At 41.5% G+C, this 14531-nt stretch overlaps 1 protein-coding gene across 3 annotated transcripts in view; it reads left to right on the forward strand.

The window, feature by feature from the left end:
• G6PD (glucose-6-phosphate dehydrogenase) overlaps nt 1-13016 on the forward strand; it is a 239085-nt gene extending 226069 nt beyond the window's left edge. For all 3 annotated transcript variants that reach the window (XM_063432546.1, XM_063432544.1, XM_063432545.1), the window contains exons 4-13: nt 2105-2213; nt 4591-4808; nt 4931-5089; nt 5200-5325; nt 5417-5510; nt 7184-7370; nt 7485-7720; nt 9962-10038; nt 10129-10221; nt 12200-13016. In XM_063432546.1, the coding sequence (XP_063288616.1) occupies nt 2105-2213; nt 4591-4808; nt 4931-5089; nt 5200-5325; nt 5417-5510; nt 7184-7370; nt 7485-7720; nt 9962-10038; nt 10129-10221; nt 12200-12290 (1390 nt within the window). In that variant the 3' untranslated portion in view covers nt 12291-13016. The remainder of the gene's footprint in view (nt 1-2104; nt 2214-4590; nt 4809-4930; nt 5090-5199; nt 5326-5416; nt 5511-7183; nt 7371-7484; nt 7721-9961; nt 10039-10128; nt 10222-12199) is intronic.
• Nucleotides 13017-14531: the final 1515 nt, after the last annotated feature.

The raw sequence follows: 14531 nt of genomic DNA on the forward strand, positions 1-14531 counted from the left end.
TCTGTGGCTGTCCAATCACAGACCTCCCATTGCAACTCAATAGGAAGTCTTTGCAAGGGAGGTTCTCTGGGCAATTGCTGCCTCTTGAGTTTAGCTACTCTAAGCTAAACAAACCAGGAAGTGACAATATCGGTTGTCTGCTTGAAAGCAAGAAGGTGTAACCAGGTTTATTTATATAAGTGCCCATTTCTATTGAAATCTACGCTTTTTGTAAAATAAAAAAAGAAGAGGACACACTCTTCACACACAAAGCTTTTCAGCAGCTAAAGTGATTTCAGGGTCCAGAGTTTCCTTTTAAGGGATCATTGTGGGGGAAAAAATGGTAAAAAGGAACTTTTATTTTTGTCAGCAGGCAATTTTATTTCTCATAAAGATATATTACATGTTAGGTGACTGTCTTGCCTCATAGGGTTGGAAAGGAGGAGATTTGCACCACAGGCCACCACCATACAGGAGTTTTAGCCGTTTTGGCCTGCAGTTTCGGACTGCTTTTGATTTCCTGAATTATCACCAAGGGAGATATGCTGGGCTGTCTAATGACACCGTACTGCAGGACAGAGACAGCAGATGGGCTTTGTCCAGGAGAAGAATTGCATGTTATTGTAGGTTAGCAAACAACCCTTTTTGCTTGATTGGGTAGCAGCATACTCAAAAATGATCAAAAGGCGACCAAAAGTCGGTTCATGTAATCTCATAGAAATTTGCTTGTTCTCCGCCACCCCCCAGCTCATCCAAAATTTGCCTTCTATACCATCCTGTCCCCATTTTATCCACATCATTATTTTTATTTTGTTTATTTCTTATTTTATCATTTCTTTTTGAGAACTGTCTTGGGTTTTGTAAGAGAGGATGGGAAGACAATGAAATGGGGAACTATATAAATGTTGGTAAAAGCGTGACAATGGTGCAAGTCTGGTATCTGTGTGCACTAGGGATATTGGGAAACTGCCCAATACAGTGATTCTGTCACATATGTGAGACATTTTATTTATTTATTTATAAAATAATTTACCAGGAAGGGATACATTGAGATTTCTCTTGTTTTTAACTATGTCCTGGGTCCAAAAAACATGGAATCGATACAATAGGGTACAATAAAATACAAAAACAATATTAATACACAAAATGTAACATAGAACAGGTAGGAAATATATAATCAACCACGACAGGTGCATTCTGTTTTGAGATATGTAGCGTGGCTTATCAGTACTGCTAAATAGATTATTTATTTTTCTATGAGTAAAAGTTTGCCCCCAGTGCTGCTCCCAAAGTTCGAAGCATCTTTTCTTCCATTAAATGGAAAGCAATGGGAATAACTTAGTCCTGCCAACCAGGTGGGGAAGGTGATCAAAACACTTATCACTTCCTGATATGCTGTAATGTCTTCAGGGTTATTGTCAGTAATTTGAAGGGTAAATTTAAGGCCACAATATTCGAACTGTAAACATAGCTGACTTGGAGAATTTATCCAATTCCGCTATTTTGGCCTAAATTTCAAAGGGACACTCCAGGCACCCAGACCACTTCTGCCCATTGGAGTGGCTGGGTGCCAACTCCCATCACCCTTAACCCTGCAAGTGTAATTATTGCAGTTTTCATAAACTTTTATAAATATATTGTAGTTTTTATAAACTGCAATAATTACTTTGCAGGGTAAAGTCCTCCTCTAGTGGCTGCCTATCAGACAGCAACTAGAGGGAATTCCAGCTTCTTAAAAAAACGAAAAGTGTTTTAAACTACGCTATGCTATGCAGCGTTGCCAGGATCCCCATTGGATCCCCATCCCCAGTGAATAATGCTTTTCTATGGGGAGGTCTAATGCGTGTGCTCATTAGGTCCCCCCCCCCCCCTGCCTATTGACGTCAGCAAGGGAGGAGCATGGGCGGACCCTGACACAGCGCCGAGGGACATCGGCGCTGGATTCAGGTAATTCACTGAAGTGGTGGGAGGGAGAGGGGCAGTGCCAGGAAAACGGATATGTTTTAAAATTAACTTTGAGCCCCCAGTACCTTACACTCTAGTGAGCAAATCTAACCACATACATGTTTTGTCACAGCGGACTGTATTATGTGGTTCAGTTTAACAGTGTCCTGTTTATCTCTAGGTGGCTGTACAATGATGGATTGCTCCCAGAAGACACTTACATTGTGGGTTACGCTCGGTCCAAACTGACCGTGCAGGATATCCGAAAGCAAAGTCAGGCGTACTTCAAGGTAATAGCATAAATAAACCAATCACACTCATCAGACAAGTCCTAGTAATATGACAAAACACCTAAAAAGGAACATCTAAAACCAATTTAAGAATATTCTATAAGGCATATACTTTATAATGGTTTTATAAGAAACTTACACTCTCCCTAAATGAAAACTAATCCATCAGCTGTGCAAATATATGTACGCTGTTTGCTTTTAAAGATCCCATTCAACCTACTATTCTGAAACATGCTGTCTAGTAGCCACTTGGACTCCTCAATATGGACACAGTACAAAAAGAAAATCTAGATGTTACAAAGTTTTTATGACTGTGACGTGGCACTTTTGTGCATCACCCCCATGCATCCTGCTGCTTAGCAGGTTTGTGTAGCGCACATGGCTTTTATCTTGGTGAAATATTATTGTCTAAATGTTATATTTGTGTCCTGTACTGAACCTGTCTATCCCAGAGCGTACACCGCTGTTTATATATGCTTTATAATAGTGTATGATATGTAACAGGGGAAACTAGTGGTTTAGTAGAAAATCATCAATCTGTTCGTTATTTTAACCTGTTTCTAGATAAAAGACCAGGACAGATCCGGGTTTTGCAGTCATTTAATGCACTATTGAAATACTGGTTTAATTTTTATTTATTATGACTGTGATTATGATTGTCTGACAAATTGCAGTCTGTCATTTTAGTTCACGTTATCTGTGCCGCAGCCGAGAGGCTACTAAACCACTAAAATGGCTTGACAAAAGCCAATGAGACTGCACACAATGGCAGTCGTAATCTGTAATAATTATGGTGCTTGGAGAGTTCCTTTTAATCTCCTAACTCCTAGTCCATGTTTAGGAAAAGCCTGCAGTAATAGGAATAGTATTGTTTTGTTAATGATTTCATTAAGAGAGCCCCAATGTACGAAATATTTAGAACGTACAAATCAGACTGCCCTTTATGGAGTTGTGTAGCTGGTATCTCATTGACACATTATTTTCAGTTCTACATTGATTTCTGGAATTAATGTGCAATGCTTCCTGAGAATTGAATCCCAGTGTAATATTGTAGCGAATATATATATTTTTTTTTTCACCAGGTACAGTGGAGAGCTTAAATTGTGAAAATAGATAATGTATACACCTAGTGCAAACAGAAAGTAGATGTCCCAGTAGATGTCTTATGTTATGATCCTTTTAAGAAATGCACTAAAATAGCAGTATACGTTCTTTTAGCAGCACTTTTACAAAATTGATATGTGTGTGTGTTGTTGTATTCTGCTTGTGTTTTGTGTGGGTACTGCAGGTTCTTTTGTAGATTTTTATTTGCGCGTATGTGGGTTGTGTTATATTGTGTATCTGCATGAGTAGTTTGTGTTATTGTGTGTGTCTTTGTGTTAGACAAATATGTTGTATATCATGTTATTTGTATGAATGTTGGCTGGGTATGAGGGGCTTGCTTGTGGGATTGTGTGTGTGTGTGTGTGGGTGGCTGCTTGGGGAATTGCCTGTGGGAGGCTTCTTGTGGGGTTATGTTCATGTATGTGGTTTGTCAGTTGTGTTTATTGGGGCTTTGTATGTGTGCCGCTGTGTGTGAATGTCTGACTGTGTAGGTGACTTCCCTGGGGTTCAATGGGGACCAGAATAGCCTGGTACAGGGCAGTGGCTGCTCTACTCCAGTGTGGCTTCTTCTTCACAAGTACTGGGAGGAAGTCATCTGAGATCACTTCGTCCAAGTGCTGCAATGAGGGAATTGAAGAAGTCCTTCTGGTATCCCTGTTAGGCCAGCTCCAGGGGAGATCCGCTTAGCCTTCAAAATGGCAGACCAGAAAGCGGGGTAGTCCGCCCAAGTTAATGGCAGGTCATTAACTTAGTGGGCTGGCCTGTCTATCACTCACCCTGGCCTACTGAAGGCAGACTCTGCAGGGAACAGTATTTCAGTGCTCCCTGCAGGGTCCTAGTGCCCTAAAAATAGCTTAAGGGCGTCTTATGATGTGCTTGTGCTATAAATGTTAGGGACAGTTCTCTGGTGTCACCAAACGTGGGATAGGACCTGGAAATCGGGACTGTCTCGACTAAATCGGGATGGTGGGAGGTATGCTAACAATTCTTTTTGAGTATGCACAATTTTTTGCCAACGAAACGGATTTATGATTATATCTGCCATTTTCTCAGACAGAGAAGTGGTGTACATTTTTAGTCACTATGAACTTGGATCTCTTCAGAAATGTATGCAACAAATGTTGGAATGAACCATGAGAAAAAAAAGACTTTTTAAATCCTTTTAATAAATATGTTTAAAATAATGTTAGAATTTATCCATCACTTTTTAGGACACTATGATAAATATCACCCATGGTGTGCTTGCTGGCTCAATTTCATGTTTATGTTGCAGGTAACCGCTGAGGATACGGGGAAGATGGAATCATTTTTCAAACGGAACTCTTACGTTTCTGGACAGTATTCCGAGGCAAACTCGTACCATGCCCTAAATAAGCATCTACTGTCTCTTCCCAATGGGGATAAAGCCAACCGACTCTTCTACTTGGCAGTGCCACCCAGTGTGTACCATGATGTGACTCGCAACATCAAGATGGAGTGCATGAGCAAAATGTGAGGGGATGCACATTGTATACACTTTCTCTGAAATTTTGTTCTCACTCTTTATCATTTTCTTGTTGGCCTGACTCTTCCTCCTGATCATTCATCACTTTTTTGTTTTGTTTTTTTCCCAGAGGATGGAATCGTGTGATTGTGGAGAAGCCCTTTGGGAAAGACCTGGAAAGCTCAAACCTTTTATCTGAACACATCTCCTCTCTGTATGAGGAAAACCAGATCTATCGTATTGACCACTATCTAGGCAAAGAGATGGTGCAAAACCTTATGGTTCTCCGGTGGGTAATAAGGGAAGCTGGAAATGTTGTGTTTATCATGAGTTCTTTTATGGCCTACTTCATCCATTCTTCAATAACACTTGTTACTCTATATTTTCTATGCTTTTTAGGTTTGGAAACAGAATATTTGGACCCCTATGGTCCCGAGATCACATTGCTGCTGTGGTTTTGACCTTTAAAGAACCTTTTGGCACACAGGGTCGAGGAGGATACTTTGATGAATTTGGTATCATCAGGTATGTATCTTTGTTTATTTGCTTTATATATAATGCCCACTGTGCATGAAGCATTGCAATATTAACTGGCCTATCTGTCTTTGTCCTTTAGAGATGTCATGCAGAATCACTTGCTTCAGATGCTGTGCTTGATAGCCATGGAGAAGCCCGTTTCCACCAACTCCGATGATGTTCGAGATGAGAAGGTATGTTCCACACTCAAATTGCCCACAGTATGAAGAAAATATGTGTTCCAAGGATGCAGAAGAAATACCTTGTAAAATAGTACTTAGCCATATAATAAAATGGCATGTAAAGGGCAGGAACTTCAAAGCACCATTATAACCACCAGATGTAGACCATGGACAACAATGAGAATTCTCAACATGTCCTCCTTGGGTTATGGTGGAGAAATGTCCCTTAATATTGATTGTTCCAGCAGGACAGGAACACACTATACATGCAGTTACTTTGTATCAATCTGTGAAGGATCCATAATTTTATTCTTAAAACTATGAATGGAGCTTTTGGTAGCTTGATAACGGCCACTGCAAGGTCGCTAATAAACAGATCTGTTAAAATACTGGAGACTCTAAACTTCTTTCACCAAGTACCAGGTAGTGGTTCTATGTGACCACAAGCACAACAGTTGCTGTGGATTTGAGAAACCGTTTCATTCATTGTTTGAATGGAACTGCTGCTGGTTGTTCACAATCTAGCGGCAGTGTCTCCCACCCAGTACAACAGAAGCCACTAATTGGTCCCTGCTGCTCCCATAAAACATTGAGGAAGCCATCCTCCTGCATTTAGAGGTTGATAAAAACAGGAGAGTAGCTAAAATTATCCATTGTCACGAGGTATAACCCCAACACGCAGAGTTTAGGATAGCAAGGGACAGACAAAGGAAATAAACAAATTACCGGGCCTTAGAGTGGCCGGACCTAACTTTAGATAGAGAGTAAAGCGTTGTCCCAATACAAGCCGAGGTCAGAGTAACGGAGAGATAGCGAAAACGAGAATTAGCCAGAGTCTGGTACACGGTAAACCATCAGACAAACAAGACAGGTAAGGGTTAAAGTTGAACAAGTTAAACAAAGCCACGGTCAATACAGAATACAATACTATGAATAAGGGAACTCCCTAAAGGGTACTGGGAACAAACCACAGTATCTACAGCTAGGTAAGTTTAAATACTTAGTAAAATAATACTACTAGGTTTCATTTGATTGGTCCACTTCATGCCTGCAACCCCAAAACGTGCGTGAATGGGGGCACCAGAATGACGAGGGCCAATGGGAGCCGACCGTAAAGGTTAACCTCCCATTTCCTATTTAAGTATGTGCTCGTGACTGCGCACCTAGTAATAACATTGGGTGCGCGCAGCCCGCCAGGAGTATTCAAGTCGCGTGCGGAGGACTTGGCCAGCACGAAGACCGGGTAAGTACAGTTACATCCATAGTATGTAAATCAGTGTGTGTTGAAATAGTTGCATGCTGCACACGGAGGCTAAAAAGTGATATTTATTACTTTAGTGGATTTTCAGTGCGAGTATAAAGCAGTATAAAGCAGCGAGCCTGTGAAATCAGATGGTTATAGCTATGTTACAGCTGTATATTCTCTGGGTGAATCAAGAGGTTGGTGGAAATTGAGGCAGTGGATCCTACGAAATATGGAGAAAAGGAAACCTGTACATTCATTCCAAAGAGTCCATATTTTAATATCGCAATGTCCTTGACCTCAAGACGTTTCCACAAACCTCTGTATAAGTCAGGTAGCTGGATGCTCTGGTCAGCCTTAATGTTGAGCTGTTTGTTTTTTTTCAATGTCTCATTTCTATGTTTTTTTTGTTTTGTTTTTTAATTGGTCTTTTCTTCCCCAGGTTAAAGTCTTGAAATGTATTTCTGAGCTGCCCCTCAGTAACGTAGTACTTGGACAGTACGTGGGTGATCCCAATGGGCAAGGCGAGGCTCAGAAGGGCTATTTGGATGACCCCACGGTACCTAAAGGATCTCATACGCCAACATTTGCCACTGCTGTCATGTATGTGAGGAATGAGCGATGGGACGGTAAATCACGTGTGGCTTTTTGTGGATCTGACCTTAATATTCTCTTGTGTATAATTCAGTTTACCTAGAACTCCTTCAGGTCTTAAAATGCTGTTGACCCTTCTCTTGTGCCAGGAGTTCCATTCATCATGCGATGCGGAAAAGCTCTGAATGAGCGGAAGGCTGAGGTTCGGCTGCAGTTCAACGATGTTCCAGGAGATATTTTCCAAGGACAGTGTAAGAGGAATGAGCTCGTGATCCGAGTGCAGCCGAATGAAGCTGTTTACACCAAGATGATGACCAAGAAACCAGGAATGTTCTTCAACCCCGAAGAGTCGGAGTTGGACCTAACCTACGGAAACCGATACAAGGTAAAAAAGATGGACACTAGGTGAAAGGGCCAATGTAAGTGCAGGAGCAGGAGCCTTCTGTGTGTGATTAAAGTATAATTTACAGACTAGAGGACAATAACTTTTAAAGTAAGTTACATATGTTTGAAAATGAAACCATTTTGTTTTCATGCAGACTGTGTGAGTCACAGGTGTGGCTATGGCTGCATGGACAGAAACAAAACTGATTTAACTCATAAATGACCGTGAATTGAGCAGTGAGACTGCAGGGGCATGATCTATACACCAAAATGGCTTCATTAAGCTAAGGTTGTTTTGATGACTATAGTGTCCCTTTAAGTTTACAAATCACTGGTGTTTATCTTGGTGCCAGATAAAACCATTGTGATGCAGCTTACCTGTTCCCTTTCTTTTTTTTTTTTTTATCATTCTTAATGTGCATGGTGGTACAATCAGGCTTGCAAAGCCACAACAGCTATTGCAGGCAGACAGGGAAACATTGTAAGAACATTTGAATTGCATTTTGATGTTACTACACATTATTATGTTAAAGAGGCGAGGCATTTATATTGAGTACTAAGCTAAACTGTCGGTTGTGATCAATACATATGTCTGACTCGGTTGGAATTCAGGGAGTATGCACATTAAACAACTTAGTTACATAGATTGATATTGAAAGAAAAAATTATGATAAAATAATAATAAAACTGACTTAAACATACTGAGGGGTTATGTCTAGTTAACGGTAATAAGCTGGAGAAACGTATACCCTCTTGAGGTAATGAAATTTAGAAAAAACAGCATTTTTTTTTTCTTTCTTCACTATAGCATGTATGTGAGATACATCTTGGCTTTGCTCCCATGCATAGTGGGTTTGGGAAGGTTATCCTCGCCCAGAAGCCTCTGCTCTTCTGTTTGTGCGCTATTGACTAACTTAGGGAAATCAAAATAACGTGAGGGGAGAAGCCCTGACTAGCTGGGTGTTGACAGGTATGGAGCGAAATGGTAGTCTGTCGTTGGGGAACCGTAAGAGGGAGTATTCCTGTGACTCTAGTCGTGTTGCAAGCGTCTTAGAGGTGGTTTGTCTTGGGCCGGCATACTATAGGGTGGTATGCTTGTGTGTGGTAGATGCTCAAGGAGCCTGACCCCTAGTGCCGTGAGGCTACGATGTCTAAGCTAGTTGGGTGAGTTTCCCGGCGTTTGGGATGAAGTTCTGTAGGAGGCCTATTGGGGTTGGGAGAGCAACAAGGGTTCTTTCCAAATCGAAGGTCAGAGGTGTATTGCCTCTCAGTGCCGTCATGATATGGATTTTGTCGTGAGTGGACAAGCACCGGAGGATGACATCTCATGCGGTGTTGGGCGATCTGCTAGCTGAGCCATTTATGTGGTATACTCAGTCAATGGTAACTTTTTTGGCCGCTGTGTGTGGCAAGATTGTTTCCAGCAGCCTCTGTGTATAATGTAGAAGCTCATCCGCCATGACTTCAGCGGGAATACTGCAGATCTTTATATGGGTTTAACGTTGCCTGTCCTCCAGGGCCATTGGTTGTAGGGATAGTGTGGACGGATCAGCTTGTAGTTGTTGTACTGTCTCTTTAATGGCAGTGATGTCTGTCTTGACTTCTATAATGTCTTCCTCTGAGGCCCGTACCCGGTCTGTGATTGCCTGGATGTCAATCCTCAGGAGTGTGAGGTCTGCCACCCACAGTTTCTGTATATCGACTAGCAGTAGTTTTACGGCGTGTCTGGTAGTGGGGCTGACCCGTTTTGGGTCTCAAACGACTGTAGCAGGCTTGCCTGTTGGTTTGTGTTGGTCTCCATTACCTCGTGGGCTGGGGTTTTAGCGCCTGGTCCCTCTGCGGGAGTCTGTGTTTAGGCTGCGCGGGTCTCCGGAGCATATCTACTATATCCCTGCCGTGAGCGGTGGCGTTCGGTTTCTGGGAGCGGCGTCCCATTGCAGGTATGTGGTGCGTGTGGCATGGCCGCTGAGGAGAGCCTCAAGTCCCGGGATTGCCGTTGCGAGGTAGGCCGCCGCTTGGTATGCTTCGACGGCTGAAAGAAAGGCATCTATTGATGTGTACTGGCTTTGGGATGCCAGCTGGGCGGTTTGCAGGGTTGGATGGGTTCAGCATTAGTTCAGATTAGTTTTGAGATATTTGGCTGGATTCAGCAGTTTGTGGAGGAGCTTCAGAGTATGGCGTTTTGTTCAGTTAGGCTTGCAGGCTCCGCCCCCCTTACCTGTTCCCTTTTTTTTTTGCGCAGGATGTGAAGTTGCCAGATGCATATGAGCGTCTTATCCTGGATGTGTTCTGTGGGAGTCAGATGCACTTTGTACGCAGGTGAATACTCTTCACTCTCAAGTTAATAATATTGGCAGGGGGAGTGAAATCTTGTTCTTAATATAATGTATCTTAATATTTCCGTGATAGTGATGAGTTGAGAGAAGCCTGGAGAATTTTCACCCCTATCCTGCATCAGTTGGAGCAACAAAAGATCAAACCTTTGCCCTACAAATATGGAAGGTGGGTAAACGCAAGGACTTATTTTTTTTTATCACAGATTGGTAAAACATTCAAGGTTATTCACAAAATCTGGAATCTACCAAAGAATATACATTTTTTACGCCTATACCAATTAGAAAAAATCTCAAGCTTTTTTTTTTAGTTCATTATATTTTTATAATTTTTTTTTTTTAAAACGTATTTTTTTAGAATAACACTGATAACATAGTTAAAGGGAAACAAACCTAGTTAATTCCCCAGCAGCAGTTCCACATCATAGAGTATTAGTGGAACTGCTCTATAAACAAATAGTAGCCAGACCTCGACCATCACAGAGGATTAGTGGAACTGCTCTGTAAACTGGTAGTAGCCATACCTCAGCTGTTCCATACACAGGCCCATTCCGTTTCATTTGTGAATTGAGCAGAGCACTGCGATCAGCACAACTGTTGACTGGGCAGTCCAGAGAGGGGAGCGATCAATCCAGGGTGCGCATGCTGCACACACCGCTTGTACAGCACAAAACCTAGAATTCTGGCTGCTGGATTGGCAGGTTTGAAGCACTGTCCTAGAGTTGCAGGTTTGGCTTTGTTTGTTTTCTTTCTCATACAACTGCAGTTCTAAACCAGACTTGAGATTGAGTGCTGGGTGCTCTCTGCACCATATACTTTGCAATAATGTAAAGTTGTGTCGCTTAGAATGCAATTTTGCATAATAGGTGGAGTGCTAAACACATTTGTTCCAACTTCTGCTTTATTTAGTATAATAAGTATTAGGGAGCGACCGATATTGATTTTTTTTTTTTTAGAGCTGATACCAATACTGATAATCTGTGAACTTTCAGGCCGATAACTTGCCGATATTCTGTTTAATTACCATTTTGAAAAAATAAACAATTTCTAAAGGTAAATGCACAAAATATACATGCCACGTGTAGTGGATGCAGTGTGTATTTGTGTAGTGTGTGTATATAATGAATGCAGAGTGTGTTTGTGTAGTGTGTGTGTGTATAGTGAATGCAGTGTTTTGTGTAGTGTGTGTGTATATATAATGAATGCAGTGTAGTGTACATTATATAAACACTGCATTATATAAACACACTGCATTCACTAGACACTACACACACTGCATTATATACAGTGTGTTTGTGTAGTGTGTTTATATAATGCGTAGTGGTGTGTGTATAGTGAATGCAGAGTGTGTTTGTGTAATGTGCATTATATACACACTGCATTCACTATACAGACACTACACAAACACTGCATTATATACACAGTGTGATTGTGTAGTATGTGTTTTTGTAGGTATGTAATTTGGGGGGAGAGGGAATTTATTTTATTTTTAGTTCCCCCCTCCCCGCTTCTTACTTGGCCAGGGAGGGGGGATATGGCATTCCCTGATGGTCTAGTGGCATGGAAAGTACAGAGGGGGCCCAGCAAGCTCTTACCTTCCCAGCAGTTCCCTGTGTAAATCTCGCGGCCAGCGTTGCCATGGTAACCCGTGGCAAGGCTCTGACTGCCGCGGGACTCGCACGATTTACACAGGGAAGCTGAAGGGAGCTGCTGGGAAGGTAAGTAAGCGCTTGCTGCGGGCCCCCCCAGGACAAGCCCGGCGGTCCTGTTATTTATTATCGGCAATATCTGTATCTTTTATATACCGATATTGCTGAAAATACTGAATATCGATCGATATCGGCCAATCCATATTAAGTATACCTAAAGTGGTTTTTACATCAGCGGAATTAAATTTACAGGAAAAGTAGAACATTATGTTTGGCTTACCCTTTAATTAGACTCTAAACATGTTCGCTTGCTGCATACCCAGACTAGGCCTCCTTTTTGATCTGGAATATATTCATAACGTGATTTTTCTTCAACGTTGAGTCAAGATACCATCCTTTTGAGTGATCTTTAAATCCCTCCAGGAAATTACTATTAAAATTGGATATTCTTTCCCTAACGATATTTTGATATAATTTTTTTTTTCTTCCTATTTTCAGCCGTGGCCCCCCTGAAAGCGATGAGCTTATGCAGAAAGCTGGCTTCCGCTATGAAGGAACATACAAATGGGTGAACCCCAACAAACTGTGATCATGGAGAAGTTACATTTTTAGTCCCATTCAACTTCAATGGGTTCCTCATCTTCTTAATCTACAGCTGTGGGAAGTCCCTGGGGACCAAACCGTATCTCTTTCCATCATTAGCTCGCTGCTTTCAGATATGCTCTTATTTTTTTTTGCTTCGTTGTCTAATCATGTCCATTCTCACATTGGGAGCATATATTAGATTAGGTCCGTCCACAAGATTCCATTTTCACCGAGATGGCATCGTACTAAACACCGCTTTGAGATTGATTCTCAAATGTTTTAGGTCTGTTGACCACTATTGAAGCACAGTTGGCCTCGAGGATATTCTCTCTACCACAAGCCCTTACATACAGGGCATAAAACTCTATTTTTCTTATTCAAATTGTCATTGTGTTTACAGATGTGGGCTAAATTGTTTTTCATTTTCCTCCTGCACATGCTTTTTTTATCTCCCCCGGAACCACCATTGGGCGTATTGACACAGTTTAAGAACCACTGCTCCACCATATATATCGCTGCTTCGTGTAGAGAACCCTTTAATTTGCTATTTTTTCTGCCATATTTCCTCCACCAATTAACTCCCCAAATCCCGGTGCTGTAGATTTCTATGAAATGTGCAGATTTATTTTGCCAATAAGGTTATATGGGTTTATAGACTTAAAGTGCAGAACAGAGCACTCTGCAATTGTGTTTGTTTTAGAATTATTTGAATATTATTTCCCTCGCTATAGTGTGCGTGTTTTTATTTTCAATGTGTCTACAGTCACGGCAAACTTGTCTCTGCTGTAAACTGTATTAAGTGTGTGCAATAAGGAAAATACCAGGAGCAGAGCGTGAATTTGCAGGTTGAAGTTCGGAGTTGGAACACATTGGTCAGGTAAGGCAGATATCTATTTGCTAGGGTCTTCCTTCCCGTTCTGTCCACATCATAATATACCAGTCTCTTTAACCCCTTAAGGACCAAACTTCTGGAATAAAATGGAATCATGACATGTCACACACGTCATGTGTCCTTAAGGGGTTAATCCCTACACTTCTATTTCTTTAACAACTAAGTATTACGCTTTTAACATCACATATAACCCCTGAAACTGTGGGAGCCATGATACGAATAAGTGCTATGTTTCCCCAAGTAAAGTCTCCACTGAAGCCAAACATGAAGTTTGCAAGTCCTGCTCTGTTTTAGCTTTGATAACAAATTTAGGTCAGTGGATGAGCCATGGAATGGTTTCTTAGCATACTGTACTTTAGAATGCCTACTCGTTATGGCATATTTACTAAACAGTGAATTAAAACTGCATTGTGAACAAAATAACCAGGGGGTGTGAGGGGGAATTGAATTCAGCTGTTTGTTATTCCCCCTCCATCTTGCATACTTTGTGCAAAATGCAGTTTTTTTTACATGAATTTGCAGTTTATCTTTTAACTCCCTCTCCTGTTGCAAAACACATTTCTTACATCCCTTTATTTTAACCCCTGAGTGAATCTATACTCTGTCAATTAAATAACTAGGGTTGTATGGGAAGATTGCTCAGCGAGTGGATATGCCTCCATCTACAGTGCGTCACACGTTCTATTCCAGGCACAACTCGGTGTTTAACCCTTCCACACACCATTTAAGCTAGGTAAGAACTTCTAAGGCCTGAGAAACTAGTAACAAGCTAAAAGCACTCTTCTTTGGTTATACGTTTAACCCCTTTTCCCTACCGTGCTTATTTCCATTTCACACACGCACTGCTATTGCTTATTATTTCTAAGTGCTTAGTGTACAAACGAACAACCAGTAGGTCACATCTAATGTTCCATTAGAGGACCCATTTTGAACAAACAGCTGGCTATAGCGTGCAGTACAATACCCGCTGGTACTTCTAATTGCACTCAATGCTCCCAGTAATAGCCTGTGCAGCACATGAAGTGTGAAAGACAACATGCAGAAACCACTTCTCTGTAATTAGCCAGGCAGAAGCAATCGATATCCTACCTGCGGCAACACATGTGCCAAACAGTGTCTAGGCCTCGATGAATACAGGACAAACTGGATTTTCAGGATCGCATTTGCACATATCACAGCAATCTACAATGGTCAATTTACATATTAATAAGAGGAACTCAAAAGATTCTGGTACAGCTTTTGAGGACCAACTCTGAAGTCCTCGCCAGTCTACAATAAAGCTTCTCCTAAAGAAATCTTCCCCACTCAAAGCCAGTCGCAACGTCCAATAAAAGTCACAAAACACGGGAATAA

Source organism: Pelobates fuscus, chromosome 9 (genome assembly GCF_036172605.1).
Source record: "Pelobates fuscus isolate aPelFus1 chromosome 9, aPelFus1.pri, whole genome shotgun sequence".
NCBI classification, from domain to species: Eukaryota; Metazoa; Chordata; class Amphibia; order Anura; family Pelobatidae; genus Pelobates; species Pelobates fuscus.